This window comes from Aplidium turbinatum, chromosome 3 (genome assembly GCF_918807975.1).
Source record: "Aplidium turbinatum chromosome 3, kaAplTurb1.1, whole genome shotgun sequence".
NCBI lineage: Eukaryota > Metazoa > Chordata > Ascidiacea > Aplousobranchia > Polyclinidae > Aplidium > Aplidium turbinatum.
The window spans coordinates 10,290,662-10,308,528 of NC_137474.1; the positions used below are offsets into that span (position 1 = coordinate 10,290,662).

General features: G+C 37.7%; 1 protein-coding gene and 1 non-coding gene across 2 annotated transcripts in view; both read left to right on the forward strand.

The window, feature by feature from the left end:
* Nucleotides 1–17,413, forward strand: part of LOC145766530 (plexin-D1-like) — a 47,524-nt gene extending 30,111 nt beyond the window's left edge. Inside the window, exons 20-35 of the mRNA XM_082578255.1 lie at nucleotides 881–940; nucleotides 1,279–1,350; nucleotides 2,209–2,278; nucleotides 2,527–2,673; nucleotides 3,010–3,178; nucleotides 3,948–4,057; nucleotides 4,220–4,271; nucleotides 4,648–4,725; nucleotides 8,028–8,086; nucleotides 8,671–8,814; nucleotides 9,376–9,533; nucleotides 12,169–12,316; nucleotides 13,696–13,760; nucleotides 14,715–14,790; nucleotides 15,042–15,116; nucleotides 15,267–17,413. Coding sequence (XP_082434381.1) covers nucleotides 881–940; nucleotides 1,279–1,350; nucleotides 2,209–2,278; nucleotides 2,527–2,673; nucleotides 3,010–3,178; nucleotides 3,948–4,057; nucleotides 4,220–4,271; nucleotides 4,648–4,725; nucleotides 8,028–8,086; nucleotides 8,671–8,814; nucleotides 9,376–9,533; nucleotides 12,169–12,316; nucleotides 13,696–13,760; nucleotides 14,715–14,790; nucleotides 15,042–15,116; nucleotides 15,267–15,371 — 1,588 coding nt within the window. The 3' untranslated portion in view covers nucleotides 15,372–17,413. The remainder of the gene's footprint in view (nucleotides 1–880; nucleotides 941–1,278; nucleotides 1,351–2,208; nucleotides 2,279–2,526; nucleotides 2,674–3,009; nucleotides 3,179–3,947; nucleotides 4,058–4,219; nucleotides 4,272–4,647; nucleotides 4,726–8,027; nucleotides 8,087–8,670; nucleotides 8,815–9,375; nucleotides 9,534–12,168; nucleotides 12,317–13,695; nucleotides 13,761–14,714; nucleotides 14,791–15,041; nucleotides 15,117–15,266) is intronic.
* LOC145767752 (U6 spliceosomal RNA) lies at nucleotides 6,686–6,791 on the forward strand. The gene has a single exon (XR_014288896.1). It is a non-coding gene; the product is annotated as a U6 spliceosomal RNA (small nuclear RNA).
* Nucleotides 17,414–17,867: the final 454 nt, after the last annotated feature.

Sequence of the window (17,867 nt, forward strand, 5' to 3'; positions counted from 1 at the left end):
AAGGACCTCGTCTATCCACGAATCAAAGAATAAAGTTGTTTTCAGTATCTAGGGGACTGTTTCTAAGAAGTTTATAGGTCAAAATAAAGTCAAAATTGACAATAAAGTCAAAATTTGTCAAATTATGGCTTTTGACAAACTTTTTGTGTTTCCTGAGAGTAATATTTGTCAAAATCCTTATGGAAGCATTGTAAATCAGAAACTGCAAAAGTTCAATTAAACCATTAACCCATAAAAGCAGGAAATATGTCACAATGCCCACTTAGATCAGCAGTAACTTTTATCGCAAATTGTCCATTGTTTATTCATTGTTACGTATTTAAATAATTCTTATAAAACACTTCTTCACAAACGTGGTCTTTTCGAAGATCAACGGTTTGGATTTTAGGAATAGCCTACTGACATTCTGTAATACAAAAATCCCTAACCAAGATAAATCGTCTTTAGGAAAAGTTAGACAGATTTGTCGAGATTTTTCTATCACCAAAAAACACGACGCACTCTTTATAATTCTAAAAACACCTTGACTTTTCAACAAAATATTACGTTTGGGTCTGAAATCGACAAAATATTATGTTTGGGTAACTGATATCAATTCAAGGAAGAACTGTGCCCTCTATAAATAAGCAATTTCGTCAGGTCAAAATAAAGTCAAAAAATTTTTATTTTTAGGGTAAAATAAAAATGGCTCTACTTATCACATAATGCCAGCATGCAAAAAAACATAAATTGAGCAGTCAAAATTTTTGCTCATGGATGAAAAACAAAGTCATGCTTTCAGTTCATAGGTTTGCTACCGCATATTGCGATAGTCCTAAAGAGACTGTTATCGTAGCAACTTTTAAAAACCGAGTTGTGTTGTATTTTTCATTCTTTTCAGAGGAAATGTTGCATCTTTGTTGACGGTGTGTCTTTTCTCCGATATGTCATACTACACCAGGTTAGATTTCTGGGTTGTAATTTTTTTTGTTTGAAATCTTTGTTGCAAAAATGGCAAACATCTGCTATCTACAGTACAAAACGTTGTTTGTGACTTGACGATAAACCAATTATAATATTCAAGTATGTCGCATAACGTAAGTACAGTAGGCTACGTACGTAGCAGGCATACTTCTCGTCCCGATATTTTCTTTATTCTTTCAAATGTACCGTACACTCACAAGTAAAAAACTCTTTCTGTCAAGTTGATGTTTAACCAAACAAGTAGACGGCCAGAGCTGCTGTTTTGCACGACTGAGTGGCAACCAGCAGACAATAATAATTTTGCATTGTTTTCAGCATAATGTTCGACCTGCTTACTGAACTTATCCACAAACATGTTCAGAAAAATCCAAAGCTTCTTCTACGAAGGTAAGTGCCAACCCAGACAGCAAATCAATCGTTTTTTTGCATTGATGTGCTGTCTTGGAATGAAGTTGACGATAAATTGTTTTGTATTGAAATTTCCTCAACAAGGAGCTGTTTACCCAGACCTGCGTCTTGAGTCAAGTGGATTTTTGGCTTATAGTGAACATGGTACTTTGTGCTCTCGATAAGCAATCTCGCATGCTGAAGCTGAATTAAGTTTTCAAATGAAGCTGTTTTAGTGGACTTGAATCCAGGGATGGATGAACCATTTTAAAAGTAGGTGGGCCCAGAGGCGCAGCAGTCAAAGTCAAACCAACTTTTGGGGGGCGAAGCCCCCCAGAACCCCCCTTAGCATTGCTGCATTCCAAATGCTTTATATCATTTATACATTGAGTTTTCATGATTGCCTTTCGTACCAACAAGCGAAATGTTTCCATTTTTAAACATAGGGATTTCCAGGTAAAACTGTATCAGTTTTGATAGATTTATGTAAATGTTTTATCTATTTTAACAGCTTGGGTTCGTTTTCGAGAGAATTAACATCAATATCCCCATCCAGCCTGGTTTAAGTGCGTTCTTTTAGAGACAAAGTTGCTGCATCCTCTACCCTTGCTGCAGCTGAAATTACTTTCTCTATATCCCAAAAAATTGCAGGTTATCTTGGTCAAATCTTTCGCTACCTTTTCAAAAATATTTGGCTTTCAGAAGTGGGTGGGCCAGGCCCACCAAGAAAATAAAGTAGGTGGGCCCAGGCCCACGTGGTTCCTCCATCCCTGCTTGAATCCGTAAAAGTTTCACAATGCTTGCGGAAATTTTTTCAAAGAAAATTTAGCATTAACTTTCACAAATTTTGCTCTGCAGATCGGAATCTGTGGTCGAAAAGATGGTGTCCTTTTGGTTATCCATTACCTTGTACGACGAATGCATTGTGGTACGCTTGTCTGCATTAGCGAGGAAATAAATTTGTAGTAATTGTTGAACTCGTGCAGTACAAATCTACAAAATGTCCGCTGACCCTTTCCTTTGTCTTGCTTTGCATCAGATCAAATTAGATTTAGACTCAAAAATTCTCTTTCGTCGTATGAGCCTCTAGGGCCGAGGGTTTATCCTTTTACCACCATTTTACCCCAGGTAAGCGATGTTAATCTAATAGTTATTACGTATCTTTTGAAAAAATAGGAAAAATCTGGAAAACCGATTTTCCTTCTCGCCAAAGCGATCCACTACCTGGTGAACAGTGCCCCGTGTGACGTCATAGCCCTTAAAGCCGTCAACAGCTTGAACGAATCCACTCTGCTGAGCAAAGAGCTTCCGTACACCAACATGGTAGGTTTGTGAAGAATTTCGTGAGAGTCTTTGAAACCGCTTGAAAGATTGTTTTGAAACTTTGAAACAAATGCACTTTGATAAAGAGATGAGTTGGCCTAATAGTTATCATTTTTACGGGTATGTAGCAAAAGGAAAAAGCTGGTAACTTCCATCCTATTCCTAAAGTACCGTACGTTATCTTTGATGGATTAGGATACACTGTACACTTTTGCCTACTTCTTTTCATTCTGACCACAACTAAAGTGACAATTTTATGGTCATAGATATATTTCACCTGAACAAAAACAAACCTTTGCTCCAACGTTTTTTTATTATCTGTCGTCTGCAAAACAGACCTTCCATGCCTGTATTGAAGAAAAGGACACGGGCACAACCACTGAAGCTGTCGATGTTGCAGTGTTAAACGTGGATAGCATCACACAAACAAAAATGAAAATCATTGAAGCTGTGTACAAAGGGAGGCCGTACAGCGAATTGCCCAAGCCTGACGACTTGGACTTAGGTAAGTATTCCTCCGACTCAATCTAGGATGGATTTCTAGTTGCTACTAAAGGTTTTTGGCGGGTGGGTATGTTAGCCAAGATTGATTGATTGATTGTCGTATCCAGGCTTACACCCGGTGGTTGAAGATTTAGATTAAGTGGTCGAGAAGGCAAGGAAGCCAATCTTCGTGTCCACCTTCAGGAATGCCTTGAAGTGTCCTGCCAGAGACACAGCCGCATGCTCTTGAGCGGTGTCGAACCGGCAATCTTTCGATTGCCGTTTCAGGGTTTTCACCAGTCGGCTATGCAGCCGACCAGTAAAAGATTCATTGGATATAAGTGTGATGTAAATACCGTTTGTTCAATGCAACATATATAATATCCTGAGGAAAGTTTTTGCGTTTGTATTAGGCTACCAGGAAGATAGTTTTCCTTGTCTTTGTATTCCTTCATCTTGTTTTACCCAATCCGGTTGCTCTTCTGGCTAAGTCGTAAATTGGTTTAATTGAAAACGTTTTGCAAATAAAAAAGTCACATTGTATTAAGTAAGGTATTGTCTTAACTGGTAGTAGCAAACAAACCATCTCCTTTTTGCATTGCTTAAACGTCTTAGGACGTTAAAATAGAAAATGTCAATCTGGAAATGTTAGATCAATGTAAAAAGGATTGATTTTTTGGCTAGATTTATTTAAAGCCTTCAGTGCCGTATTGAATAGCCACTCCACTGAGTCAACATTCCCGCGTGCAATTACATTATTTTTTATAAAAAGCACCTTCTGCATTTTGTAGAACTTCACGGTGGCTCCGACTCCAAGCAAGGTATCATCTTGTCAGATATCGACAGCGTATCAGCTGTGGTGAACAACTACAAGCAAATCAACACGTTGAAGCACTACAATGTAAGTGTGGATGTGTTCTAGGTTATGGAATATTGCTTTCATGTTGTTCTTTTTTAAAACTAACAAGTTTCTGCTATAATGGCGAAACTAGATTATTTATCGATGTGATTTTACGTACAGATTAGATTAACACCATGAAATAACGTTTATTGATGCATTTAGGTTCCAGACAACGCTCACGTGATTTTGAGGCCGGTTGGAGTTTTGACAACAGGTAAGAACCAATTGTGTTTGAAGCATAGTCATTCTCTTCTCCACTTCCCAGACAGCAAAATCTGTCATTTTTACATTGATTACATTGTCATTTTTACATGCAAAAATGACTGATTTTGCTCTCTAGGTTATTTATTTGCAGCTTTTTGAGCTTTATTTGTTTTATTTTTTGCTTTATCTGTAGCGTTTTGTAGCCTACCTATAAGTTTTTAAATTGTTCACTTAGCTGTAGAGCTGTTGAATAACTTTTGCTTGTTCAAGTCATGTTTAATCGTTGATTTAACTCACATTTGTCTGAAGTAGTCGTTCTTTTTTGTGCGAGATGGTGAATTGTGGTGAAACTACGTTCTTTTACGTTTTAATGTGAAATTTTAAAGAAGCCGAATCGGGAAGCTTCGAGAAATTTTTTGACAGAAAGAGCAGTTTTAGCCACGAAGCGTCGGACGACAGCTCTAGTTAGTAACGCAGTAAGCTATCATTGGTTGTAATTGATGGTAATTGGTGGTAATTGTAATTTGTTGGCTGGCATTGGGCAATAGCATGGCTGCTGCTGATCGCATAGCTTTATAACAGTGATCCCCAACCTTTTACAGTCACTTAAACCATTCAAAGAGAAAGCATGCGTACCACCCTAATTGTGGTCACAAATGTAAATTTTCAAGTTACTTTTGAATCGGAATGTAAAATAATTTTAAGTAGGTTACTTTTTCTTGAAATTGTTGCACGCTGGAGCCGTGAGCCCTCTTAGAAGTTGCAAATAAACCCAGGTTGGGGACCACTGTTCTGTAGCAACAATGCTTCATCTAATTTTGCTCACTTAACAGTAGATTTTAGAGCAGTGTTTCTCAACCTCACGTCCGTAAGGCTTCAAGTGAGTCCGCGAGCACATTACCTCTGCAAATTAACTCTTATAGAAAGATTTCACGCATTGTGAAGCACTATATCAGACTGATTACTGTTATAGTGCTGAAGTAACTTATTTTTTTACTCCATTACGGATTACCTGAGTCCGCGAATGCTTATGCTAATAAGAAAATAGTCCGTGGGCTAAAAAGGTCGAGAACCACTAGTTTAGAGCGTAGCATGCAATTAGGCATTTGCCAATTTAATATTGTTTTAGTATGATTAGTTCTATAGAAAATACAGAAAACGTCGGAAATAAAGCTGGTTGTTATCATTTTCAATATCTTATGGCGACCTGGTCCGCAGTCACTAGAAGAACGCAAGAAAACATCTTGTAATGTGTAGGTGTTGATGTTGCCTGTGCAATTTGGTCACCGACAGAATAACAGCAGTAATGCAAAATCTAGTTTTGTTAGGAAAATAGTTGCAATTTTACTAATTCTTGCTGTTTGAGCTTGCTTTGCGTAGTTTACCTGTTTATAACTGCAAATAAAATTGATTTATTACAACAAAGCAAAAATTTTGTTTTAAATCATTGCAATGCAGTTGTAATGTTTTAGTTAGGTTTTGTTGCTTATTTACTTGCACGTTTTTGGCTTGAAATTAATTGGCTTTGATGGAAGGGCATTTTGTATGTTGGAGCCAAAAACTATACAATGAACCATTGAATCTTGGTTTCGGTTAGTGTTAGTCTTATCCTAATGCAAAGTTCTACTTTGTGGCCTATTGAAAATTTTTTTGTTCCCTTGTATGACTTGCTAGTGAATTAGTTTCTTGGACATGAATTTGGTGCAGACCGATTTGTTGTTAAGCTGCTGTTGAAAATTGTAATTGTTTTAGACCAGGGGTCACCAACCTTTTTGGCATGCGGGCCACTTTGGCACTAAGGAGAGCTATGGCGGGCCGCACTAATAAAATGTTGACTCTTATGCTAGAAAAGAAAGCATTTCGTACCCAATATCCAGCGTTACATGTTGTTCATATTTATGTTAGAATACCGCAGCAACAAAATTAATCAAACAACGCTACTGCTAGGTCAAGCTCCTTTTACAACACTTTTGACTTTTTTAACAATGCTTAATAAACGAGGCCACTTGTTTTGTGCACTTATAGCGAGGCGAGCGGTTTCATCAGAATATTCATCGCCAAGCAAGAGTGGTGTTGTTACTTCGCTTCGCAAAAGATATCTTGCAATTAACAGTTTCAGTAAACAAGGAAATGTTTGACACATCGCAATACAGGCAACAATAGTGACCTGCAAACATATCAGCGAAAAATAGGCTCCAATAACAGGGAAAAAGAAACCAGGTACCATGAAACAAACGCTTGTGGAAATCAACGAAAAATCGTAATTCTATCGTAATTCATGAACAGTCTTCCCTCTAAAAAAGCAATGAGTTGATTTTCATCCTTTTTGTGAGAGTCAATAAAACCGCCTTTTTTTATTATTGACAACTCTCACTTGTGGTGCTTATCAGCATGGCAAAAATTGTTGATTAACAACATTTTGCAGTACTTGCTTCGGCAGAACATATACTGAAATTAAAACGATTCAGAGAAGATTAGCATGGCCCTGCGCAAGGATGACACGCTAAATCGTGAAGCGTTCCATATTTCTTAAAAAAAGAAAACGTTTTGCAGTACTAAGCTAAATATTTTCATAACACAATCAGAAAAAGTCTCTAAATTTATATATAATATTTTGCCAATTTATGATAAATTGAGTTGGCACACCGACCTATTTTGCCAACAAAAACTTGCATAAAGGGAATACTGCTCGTGAAACACAATAACGGTGAAACGCACACTAGTGTTTACATGACATTTGCAAACTTAAAATAAGCAACCCTATGCTCACAGACAATTCGAAAACAGACGTTTTAATCAACCACTGGGACAGTGTGGCTGGACATCGCATTGGAATAACTTTAAGCAACCCCCACCTAGAACTATAATCTGATTGGTTGGTCGGTGGAATGGTATGCAAAGCGAAAATATGCTTCCCGGAAAATATTTTTTGCCTTCGTGCTCTTTAACTCCTAAAAAAAAGTATTTTTGACTATACTTGTACGCTGATACCTTCCGCGGGCCGCAGCGATACAGCGTGGCGGGCCGCATGCGGCCCGTGGGCCGCCATTTGGTGACCCCTGCTGTAGACGTTTGTATCATGACGAATTGCGTGAACGGTTTTGCTCAGCTTTTAAATTCCACAATATGACATTAACGTTATTTAAGCGAATTTGAATCGATAAAAAAAAATTAAAACTCAGGTTATAATGGATCAAAAAATGAATTGAACAGTATTTTCAAATTTCATGTGATTGTTATAGAAGCTTGAAAAAGAATTATTGTAGAATCAGCTTGCACGATGTTTGCTTGAGCTAATGATTCATTTGGATTATGTGTAATTTGGTTGCGAATGCAGTTTCTACCCAAGCAATTGAATGTATTTTTAGATTGATTCAAATTCCATGGACGACAAAGTAAAAACAACCCAGACACCATAATCCGTTACTTTTACACTTATTCAACGTCTGCAGACGTTGAGTCAATGTAAAAATGACGGAGTTTATTGTCTGGGAATTTCGTTCGCTGGGTGGTGTTGACAATTGCAACACCATTAAATAGATTTAAACTTTTGCTATTTTCTGCTTGCATGACACAGCAAATGAAAACATTAACTGCATAACGAGAAATAATGTATTTTTGTAATTCCCACTTGCCCAATAATTATGTGGTCGTAAAAAATTTCGAAAAATGTATGTTGTTTCATGACAAATGGAACAGCTAAATTTTGTTCGTCTTTTAAAATAGCATACAGTGCCTTTATCACGACTCCTGTGTTTATGTTCAGATTCGGACGACCCAAAATCGCCTTTACTAAAAGGAAAAGCGAAGAATATATTTCATTTGGTACGTTTTACATTAACCAGCGAAGAGCACTGTTTTGCATGATTTTATCCCAGCCACCAAGTCAGTTTTACGTTGATTCAACGTTGCACGCTGAAACAATACAAAGCTGATTTGATGGATGTGATCTCAGATGACGAATTGTTTTTTTTTTACATTGAGTCAACGTCTGCAGACGAGATTTCACGTGGTTTGCAGAATCAGCAATAAACAAATGTATAACTAACGATTCAAGGCAAACACATTGTTCTAATGGCACTGGTAGTAATAAAAAAATAAAGACCCCAAAACGTAGATACTAACCTTGTGTTCAACAAACATTTCTAAACTAAACTGTCTTCATCTTCCGTGCTATGAATGCAGCACTATAAGATGGAGACAGTTTACTTTTCGAAACGTTTGTTTGCTGAACATGAGTTTACTATCAACATTTTGAGCTCTTTACTTTTTTTTATTAAATTACCTGTAGTAATTTTGAGAAAAATTTGATCTTTGAGAGAAGTAGTTAAGTGTTATAGATACGGTCTTTGTTTTAGATACAGTTTCCACCTTTTTGATATCAACAAATCATTTCACTGCTCTTCCAGATACATCCCAGCGAAGAGGACGGTGCGAACGGCTTTCCTGAAGCTGAGAACGGTCGTGGAGGAAAAAAGACAAATGATCTTTTGGAAGAGTTGATAAATAAGCCACTGCAAGAGATCTATCTTACCAGGATGGTTAAGTCAAAGGTACCTTATAACGTTTAAACAGCCCCACATCCACGGTTCAAACTACCCTCTTCGGCACTACACTTGACGATGGTGATAAAATAATTCGTTGCCACAAATTTTCAGTGAAGTGGAATATTTTCAAGCGAGTTTTCAATTCAATTAAATGTTTCACTTCTTTTAGATAAAAATGCAAACATTTTCAGTAGGTAGCAGGAACAGCTGGGAAGGCAACTTTTTTGTAAACGCAACACTTGCTTTCGAATAACTGGTTGAACAAGGAGTGCAGACTCGACGACCTCCTCCTCCTCCTACTTTCTTTCGTGCTTTGCTACCCAAAATAGCTTCACACCTTTCGCAAGCGTTCAGTGAGGAGTGCAAAGATATGACAAATTGTTGCAATAATGTGACGTCTAGCATTCCAGCTCTCATCTTTAAAGATGAGTAAACAATTTCCGAGTTTGCCATTTCCGTCTTTAGAATGTATAATGCAGTAACTGTTATTGAAAGGCTGGTTGTTTACTGTGCATATCTTTCAAATAAGGGATCAATGTTTTGTTTAATTTGATTCCTTTTTTACAGACTACTTTACAAGAATACGTCGAAGGCGTATTCAACTCTATCTTGCGTCCCCAACCTATTCCAACAGCCATCAGGTACTTCTTCCAATTCCTCGACAGAGAAGCAGCCAGGCATAAGATCACCGATGTTGAAGTGATTCATATTTGGAAAACAAACAGGTAAACCTTTTTTCCTTTTATTGCTGTTGTCAATGTCGGCCTAGCCAACAAAGTTATCAATTTTACATCGTTTCAATGTCACTCGGCGTCGAAAAAATGCAAAAATGTAAAATTTTGTTCGCTGAAAGTCGTTTGATCCATTTTTGTTTGGTCACGTTATGAGAGAAGATTCTTGTCCACAGCAAATATGCAGTTATCGGTTTGAATTTGCCGGAAAAAACGTCCCTCATAGTTTGACATGCTATGTTTATAGTAAACTACATACACTAGTGAGTCTACTTTTTTCGATGTGACAGCAACAAATTTATCCCAGAATGTTCTATGGCTTCCCCAATTAAATCGGCTGCGTTTTGTGTCTCCTGGCCTGTTTTGTTTTGAAAGCTTTTAAGTTAGTAAGACATTGGAAGTTGGTAAAAGAAAGCGAGGAAGACCGAAAAAAAGATGGACAGATTGTGTGACAGAAGATATGGAAATAGTGGGAGTGAAGGAGAAAGATGCGGCTGAAAGAGTGATGTAGAGCAGGGTTTCCCAAACTTTTTGGGCAATGGACCCCTATTTGTCAAAGTGTTTTTTCGCGGACCCCAATCTTATGTCGCATCAATTTTCCGCCTAACCAGCGATAAATGTTAATACAAATAAAAATAAGTAACACTGAATCATGTTTATTAATCGAAATGACAACATCAATGGGATGGATGTGATTGCTTCTTACTGCACAACTTGTCAATTCTTGGAGCAATTTGTGACAACCAAACTCGCAATTCAGAGTCTACGATAAGTCTGGACCGGTATTTTGTCTTCATATTTGTAAGAGCTGAAAATGCTGTCTCACACATGTAGGTAGTGGCAAAAGGTAATAACATTTGGGTAGCCTTTTGTGAGAGCAGTGGATATTCGTTCTCAACACTTAACCAGAAAGATGCAAGAGGTTTTTAATTGAAACTAATCATTAAAGTTCGGTCAGATGACAATTCAGCCAATTCTTCTTCTTTGCGTCCTGACAGATCAGTTTTTGCAACAACAAAAGGGTTTAAAATCCAGTCAAAATTCTCATATGTCTGTTTTAAAAACTAGGCTACTTCGTAAAATGTACAGAAAGCAATTCCAAATGTTGTTGAATGTCAGAGAAAATCAAATCTGTATTTATTAAAGGTTTGTTGGCAATGTAGTCACACAGAACAGGAAACATATCCACAACATTTTCATTTATTCTCGTTTTCCATATGTTGAGTTTCTTTGTGAATGCTGTTATTTTGTTTTGACTGAGTAAAATGTTCGCATCTCTTCCCTGAAGTGACAAGTTCAGTTGATTGAGAAGGTTAAAAATATCTGCCAGATATGTAAGTTTCCCAAGCCAAATTTCATCGGCTACTAGTGAAGCTAAGTCCGCATTGTGCGCTCGCAAGAAAATTAAAATCTCCTCTCGCAGTTCAAACAGGCGTTCTACAATCTTTCCTCTAAACCGGTTGTTCTGCATTGCATTTGATGACAAAACATGAAATCTTCTATCATTTCGTCTCCCCATGAATATCTAACATAAACCAAGAGATGTGCTTGGCTGGCAATGTCCGTACTTTCATCCAATTGGATTGCAAAATTAGTTTGATTCAGTCTTTCAAGCAGCTGTGCTTTTATGTCATTCAAAAGTTCATCGATTCTTCTTGAAATCGTGTTGTTCGACAAATGAATTAATTGATAACTTCGATTCGTTACTATTCTATCGTCCCTTCGCTACTGCTACTCTTATACCTAAACACCGCCCCTTCGCATTGAGTTATTTCTATGTTTTTATCTATTATTTTTATTTTATTTTGAATTATTAAGCTAGGCCTAAGGCCAATTCGAACAAAAATTGAAACTTCAGAACTTCATAACCTTACCACCTATGGGGTTATCTATTTTAATGCTCGGACTGCATAGACCTACAGGTAGCTAACCGAAAAACAGTTTAGCCTTGTAGCTATATAGCAAACATTCCCGACTGCTATACACCGTACGTTTAATTGTTGCATCATAGACGCCGAATGCAATTTTTAAGGTAGAGCAATTACCAAGACGTACTAATTCATTTCAAATATTTAAGATTGACACGGCCTAACATTCATTAAATAATTCATTTTAGTTACAAATCACGGCGGCATTCATCTGCGACAATGGAAGTACGGTACCGTACAATGTCAAGCCTGTTTTCGCCATTTTGTCATATCGTCAGGGACCCCCTGTGCAGTCTTTGCGGACCCCCAGGGGTCCGCGGACCCCACTTTGGGAAACCCTGATGTAGAGGACTACAATCTGCATCGGCGACCCCACTTGAAGTGGGAATAAAGCCAGAAAAAAGAAGAATGCTAATGCTAGCTAAAATTTAAGCTTAGCAACTTTTTTTTTTCGAAAATTGCTCGTTGCCTTTTACTTCCTTTGCATTGTTATTGAAACGTGACCATTATACAACGTTGATACAGCGTAATGTCTTCACGTTTGTATCAACGGGGTTATTTTTCATTTTTATATACAAAGGTCAAACCAGCGTTTATTGCATAGAAACCATAGTTTGTGCTGTGCCCCGTCAGTACATCAAAACAAATTACCGCATTTGTTTCTGTTACATTAACTCCTAACTAACTTTAACATTTCACAGTCTACTTCTGCGATACTGGGTGAATGTCTTGAAAAATCCTGAATTCGTGTTTGACATCAACAAGACCATCGTGGTTGACAGCTGCTTGAACGTGATCACGCAGGCTTTCATGGACGCCTGCACCACGACAAGTAGAAAACTTGGTCATGTGAGTTTTTGTCAGACAGTTTTCAATCATGTGATTTTTTTGTTTAGTAGCCTGCTCGAAATGTGATTAAAGCTGTATTTGCATTAATTTAAATAAACGCTTGACTATCTAATTTTTAAAATTGCTCAGGAACGTTTTAAATAAAAGAAACAACTTGATCTTAATTTTGTTAAAAATCAACACAATCGCTTTCTACCGTTCGGTCATAAAAAAACAAAAATATAAAAAGTGCAGACTTAAGCCTTGTCCGATAATTCTGATCGCGGTGAGAAAAACATGTTTTGACGAAAAATAGCAAAGCAAAATGAAAGAGCTTGTCTCAGACAGCAAATCAACCCTTTGTTTTACATTAATTAAACGTCTAGAAACGTTCAGTTTGGCTGACGTTGCATCGATTAAACAAACAATTGATTTGCTGACTGGGGTCATGAGTAACAGACTGGTGAAATTATTTCGTCATACTTTCAAGAGGTTTTCCCAGCCAGAAAATCAATGTTAAAAGTGGTTTATTTGCTGGCTGCATCATACCTGCACAACTGCAGCACATGCATGACAATTAATTTCAGCTAGCAAAAGTTACCGTTTTTACCAGGGCGGTGGAGTCAATTGAAAAATATACGACCCCGCGGTTTATAACTGGCCTACTCTGACTCCGGACACGCCAAAATTCCAACAACTCTACGACTCCAACTCCAGAGCCATGGTTTGTACATCGTTTTAACGTCTAGCGACGTTAAAACGATGTGAAAACGGCAATTTTTGCTCGCTGATATTGTCACTTTGGAGATTGGTTTTGATACAGCCTGACATAAACTCCAGTGTAGTTGGTTCGAGCTGTTATTTTTGATCGAAACGAAATTGTTTACGAAGAATTCAACTGGAATCGAAACACAAAACGAGTTCAGTGACGAAACGAAATATTTCGAAACACTCTTTCGCTGATCGCGCGTAAGCCTGAGCGATCGGTAAATCGCTTTGAATGGAATAAAGGCAAAGAGTTTTCGTGACAACGAACAAACTATTTTTACAGCGAAGGGCCTTAAAATTGCACAGCACAGTTGTGATATGATATCCATTTCATGCTTTGTCTTAAAAATAGAACCAGTTGTGTGTTTAATGGGTGCTTAACAATATGTTCGCTTCGCATATCTTTGCGAAGCGAATATATTGTTAAGCACCCGTTAAACACACATCGAAGCGAAGCTTGTCACACTCGAGCAAACCCTCATACGCCATCATCATCATCAACAATATATTATGTTTGTTTCTTCTGAAATAAAAACGACAGTACCGTACCTGTACCATAATATGTAAAAATACATGATATGATACATTGTTGTTTAAAACAAAACTTGAACTCATCATGTCTTATTAACCAGGATTCCCCTTCGAATAAGCTGCTTTATGCGAAAGATGCCGCTCAGTACAAGGAAATGGTGACAGAGTGAGTCATTTTATTGTTACTAATTATAGGCTGAAGAAACTGTGTATGATCAAATGCATGCCACCAGCATAAACATGAGTTGCATCAGTTTACGATGAGGCATTTTTACTAAAAAGATTAAAAGAAACGCTTTCGTTTGAAGCAAACGCAAAAACTAAGTTTTGAGACATTACATTACGGGACGCGCAGTTCCGCTTTTCCGGCCGCATTAGAAGGGTCAATTGCCAATTTGATATTTTTTACCATCTCGCTACAACCTTGCTTTCAACAAAAAACCTCAGCCTATATTACTTAAAACCTACCTCACTACTCTTGTATAACCCGTAGTACAATATTTTGTAAATCAGAAAAAAACGTCACTCTTCTAGTGCGGCGGATAAGCCAAAAACGGACGTAGTTTCGCATCCCCATGATCTAAAATCCCTAAGTTGCTTTGATGTTCATTTTGGGTCAATGCTATAGCACCAACCTACTAACATGAAGGCTGGTGGACTTCTCGTAATTACAATTTTGGTAAAGAGGTAACTTTCTTTAACCGTAGACAGATAAAACCAAGCAACCACACGGCATTTAACATCATATAATTAGAGTGAACATAAAACTATGAACTACAAACGTTTTCGGCCATACTCAAGTTAGCCCTTCTCAAGTAATGAAAATAACTGATTTTACAATAACATTTACATTGAAAATAAACGTAATTAAGCTACTGTAAGTTTATGACTAACTCACTGTTGCGGAACTGACTTTGACAGTTATAGTGCTGGCTTTTGTGGTAGCTTTTATGTACCGGTACAAGAAAAGGTATGAATGCGCGATTGGTCATACATATAAAACTCGAGCGGCTCAAGGCAGTTGTTAAAAAATAAAAAAAGCTTCAGTGGGGTTTGAACCCCCGTCAAACATATAACGTAGGCTAGTCTACTCTTTGCCACAATTTTGCTCCTGTTTCAGATTCTTCATGAGGGTGCAAGACACACCATGGCTGAAAGAAGAAGACATAGATGAAACTTTAAAGAGAATTTCGCAGGTTGTCCTTTGACTAAACCCAGTTTAAAATAGTAAACAATTATGCAGTAGCATCTTTTGTTTCTTGTGGGAGCCTCACTGTCAGATGACGTAAACTTAAAATATAATAACACCACTATTGTTCTAGAGTTTTTAAGTTTAACAAAGCTATAGTTATACATTGTTTTTCTGCGAAGCGAATAATGATGGAAGCTTGTGTGACCCATTGTGTTGTTTTTTGGCGACATTTTGAACTTTATTCTCATTTTTCAGCAATACGCGGACAAGTTCAATCCTCATGTGGCAAGCCAGCAGCTCTATCAATATCTGTTCAAGTACAAGGAACAAGTAAGAAAAAGCGGTTGGGAAAACCATGCTGCATTGTATTTAAGCTATTTTAAAATTTAAATTGTTGCAAATGTAGTTACCCTTGTCCGCTGAGTTATTAAATGCTGTTCTAACGTGCATAAATGTTTAATTTACAAACAAAACTCTCAGATGCTTGAAGCGGTGCTGGAAGAGCACGCTGAAATAGTCCCGGATGTGCAAACCTTGATGGACAAAATGGAGGGAAAGTCTAAGTCGCAAACCACCAATGTTTAAAAGGTGTTGTTGGTGGAAAAGATCTTCCCTTCACGAGTAAGACTGGGTCGTCTTGGTTGTATCTAAATCCGTCATTTTACATTGATTCAACGTCTGCCGACGAAGAAATGACGGATTTTACTGCTTGGGTATTTATTCCACGAGTTGTTACGGCTGACAGACGGAAATTTGTGATTCGAAATGACTTTGGATTATCTTGTTAATTTTAATGAAGTGCAGCAAAAGCATAAAGTTATATCAGCACTTAGCAGTCAAATGATTTTCAGTATTCGGTGAACAAATTCCGAAGATCGTAAAAGGTTGAAACGCAACTTTTGCTGCCATTGTTACGTTATGAGTGAACATATTAACATTGTGTTACTTTTCATTATGCATTTCGTGCCTTATGACGCCTGATGCAATCGGCTCCATTTCATTAATACGTTTGAATCGGTGAACGATGAATTAACATTTTTGTGCAAATTTCAACACTGTCATGCAGAAACAAATATTTTGTCAAAGGAAAAGACGAAAATGCAATTTTGTGCTGCGACTGCGACCAGCGGATACTTCACTCTGTCAATCTCGGTGACTGGGCCTGCGTTAGTGGTTCAAAGCCTCTACAAGTATGCAAAACTGGCAGGATTACGATCTCAAGTAAGCCTAACTTACGATTTCTCAGTCCGCGGATAAAGATCTCAATTTCCCCATCAAACAAGCTTACTACATATTTCTCAGTAACTGCTTTTTACTGATATAGGCTAGAGTGATTAGATAGATGAATATTGGCTTACTTGCACTGAGAAAGCCTCTTTAGAAGCTTAATCATGGCAGCTTTGCATACTAGTGGAGAGTTTAAACCACTGACGCAGGCCTGGTCACCAAGGTTGACGGAGTGAAGTTTTCACAGCTGTTGTTGTTCGTAAATAATTCCATCCACTTGGTGCCGCTGAGTGGTAAGCTTTTCTTAGGTGCGTTGCTCAAGCGCACATGTCGAGAGTTTTGCTGTTCTTGCTTCGTCTTGCTGTTTCTTCATTTGCTATGCGATATGATGATCGATACTAGTGTTGGCTTAATTTCAGCATATGCATTGGCTTAATTTCAGCATATTGCAAAGTATTTGCAATGCACAACATATAAAGCTAAAATATGATGTCACGGCATCAAACTTTATCGCGTTTTGTTTCTATTTCGTTATAATCATTTCTTGCCAAAGACACACGTACGTGTCGAAAACGTTAGAGTTTATTTTTAATTATGTTATATTTGTGTATGTAATTCTTCATGTTAAACCCGCTGAAGTTACTTTGTTTTATTTCTCTATGGTTCAACAAAGCAAACTCTCTACCAAAGCTTTATCATTCCAAAGAATGGCTTAATTTTCCTGATAAATTACAGAAAACAAAAGTTTTCATTTGTACGTACAAGTTAAATGTAATATTTGCTACAAAACGTGTTCACTGTTCAGATTCGTTCACTGGTTGAAAACGTTTTCTAAAGTAAACCAACTCAATGTAATTGAGTTGGACAGTTTATTAATTGCAATACTTTCATAATTAGATTGGTTATGTAATATGTATGCACAATGCCTTTTAGCAAAAAAACGCTATCTTTATTTTTTGTAAATATTTGTACTAATGGAAATGAACCCGAGTTGATTTATTATTCTTTTATGCAATTCACTTGTTTTTCTTGTCATGAAATCGTTACGTAAACTTAGCTGACGTGATTGTATTATTATTTATATATTATTTTGTATGTTTGTTATATATTGTGCGGATTTTCAATATTTTTCAAGACCGTGAGCTTTTATAACTGTCATCTTGTTATCGTTTTTATTTTGCGTGAACTTTTCTTGCGATTTTTCAAAGATCTTTTCCATGATTGAGTCCACCTGTCGCTTTCTTGTTTTCACCAAAACGCCTGTGAAACGATATTGATCAGTGATTGTCAGCTTTGCTAAACATTGAAGCACAAAGTGCGACGACTTCAGCACTAATTGATGTTGAAATTTATTAACTGAATAGCAATGCGCGATGTGAAATACACAGACCAGTGATTGATGTTCGGTATGATGTAGTCAGAGTTAGCAAGTCAACGACGCGGCCCATGAAGTCGAACATACGTGCGGGCGTCGGGCTTTTCCGCTCAACCATGCACCAATAGGGAATGGCCTCTTCCTCCTCCTGTGAATGTTGTGCCGAGGAACAGACCGCAGACTACATCATCAATAACTGCTCCATCTTCAAGCCACCTAATGGAATGGAAGGTCTGCGTGTCATGGATGATGAAACCAAAGACTGGCTGCTCTCCAGTAGCCTTCCAGTGTAGTCCGGGAACATCATGAATCTGGGGTGGTAAAAGGATAGACCCTCGGCCCCAGACGCTCACACGACGAAGTCGAACATAGTACGGTAGTTTGTTGCTGAAGTTCTTGCTACGGACGGATGACGTTCAAAGTACTGTCCCAACTATGTGTACCGCCATATAAATGAGGTCTACCGCCAATCCCCGGTG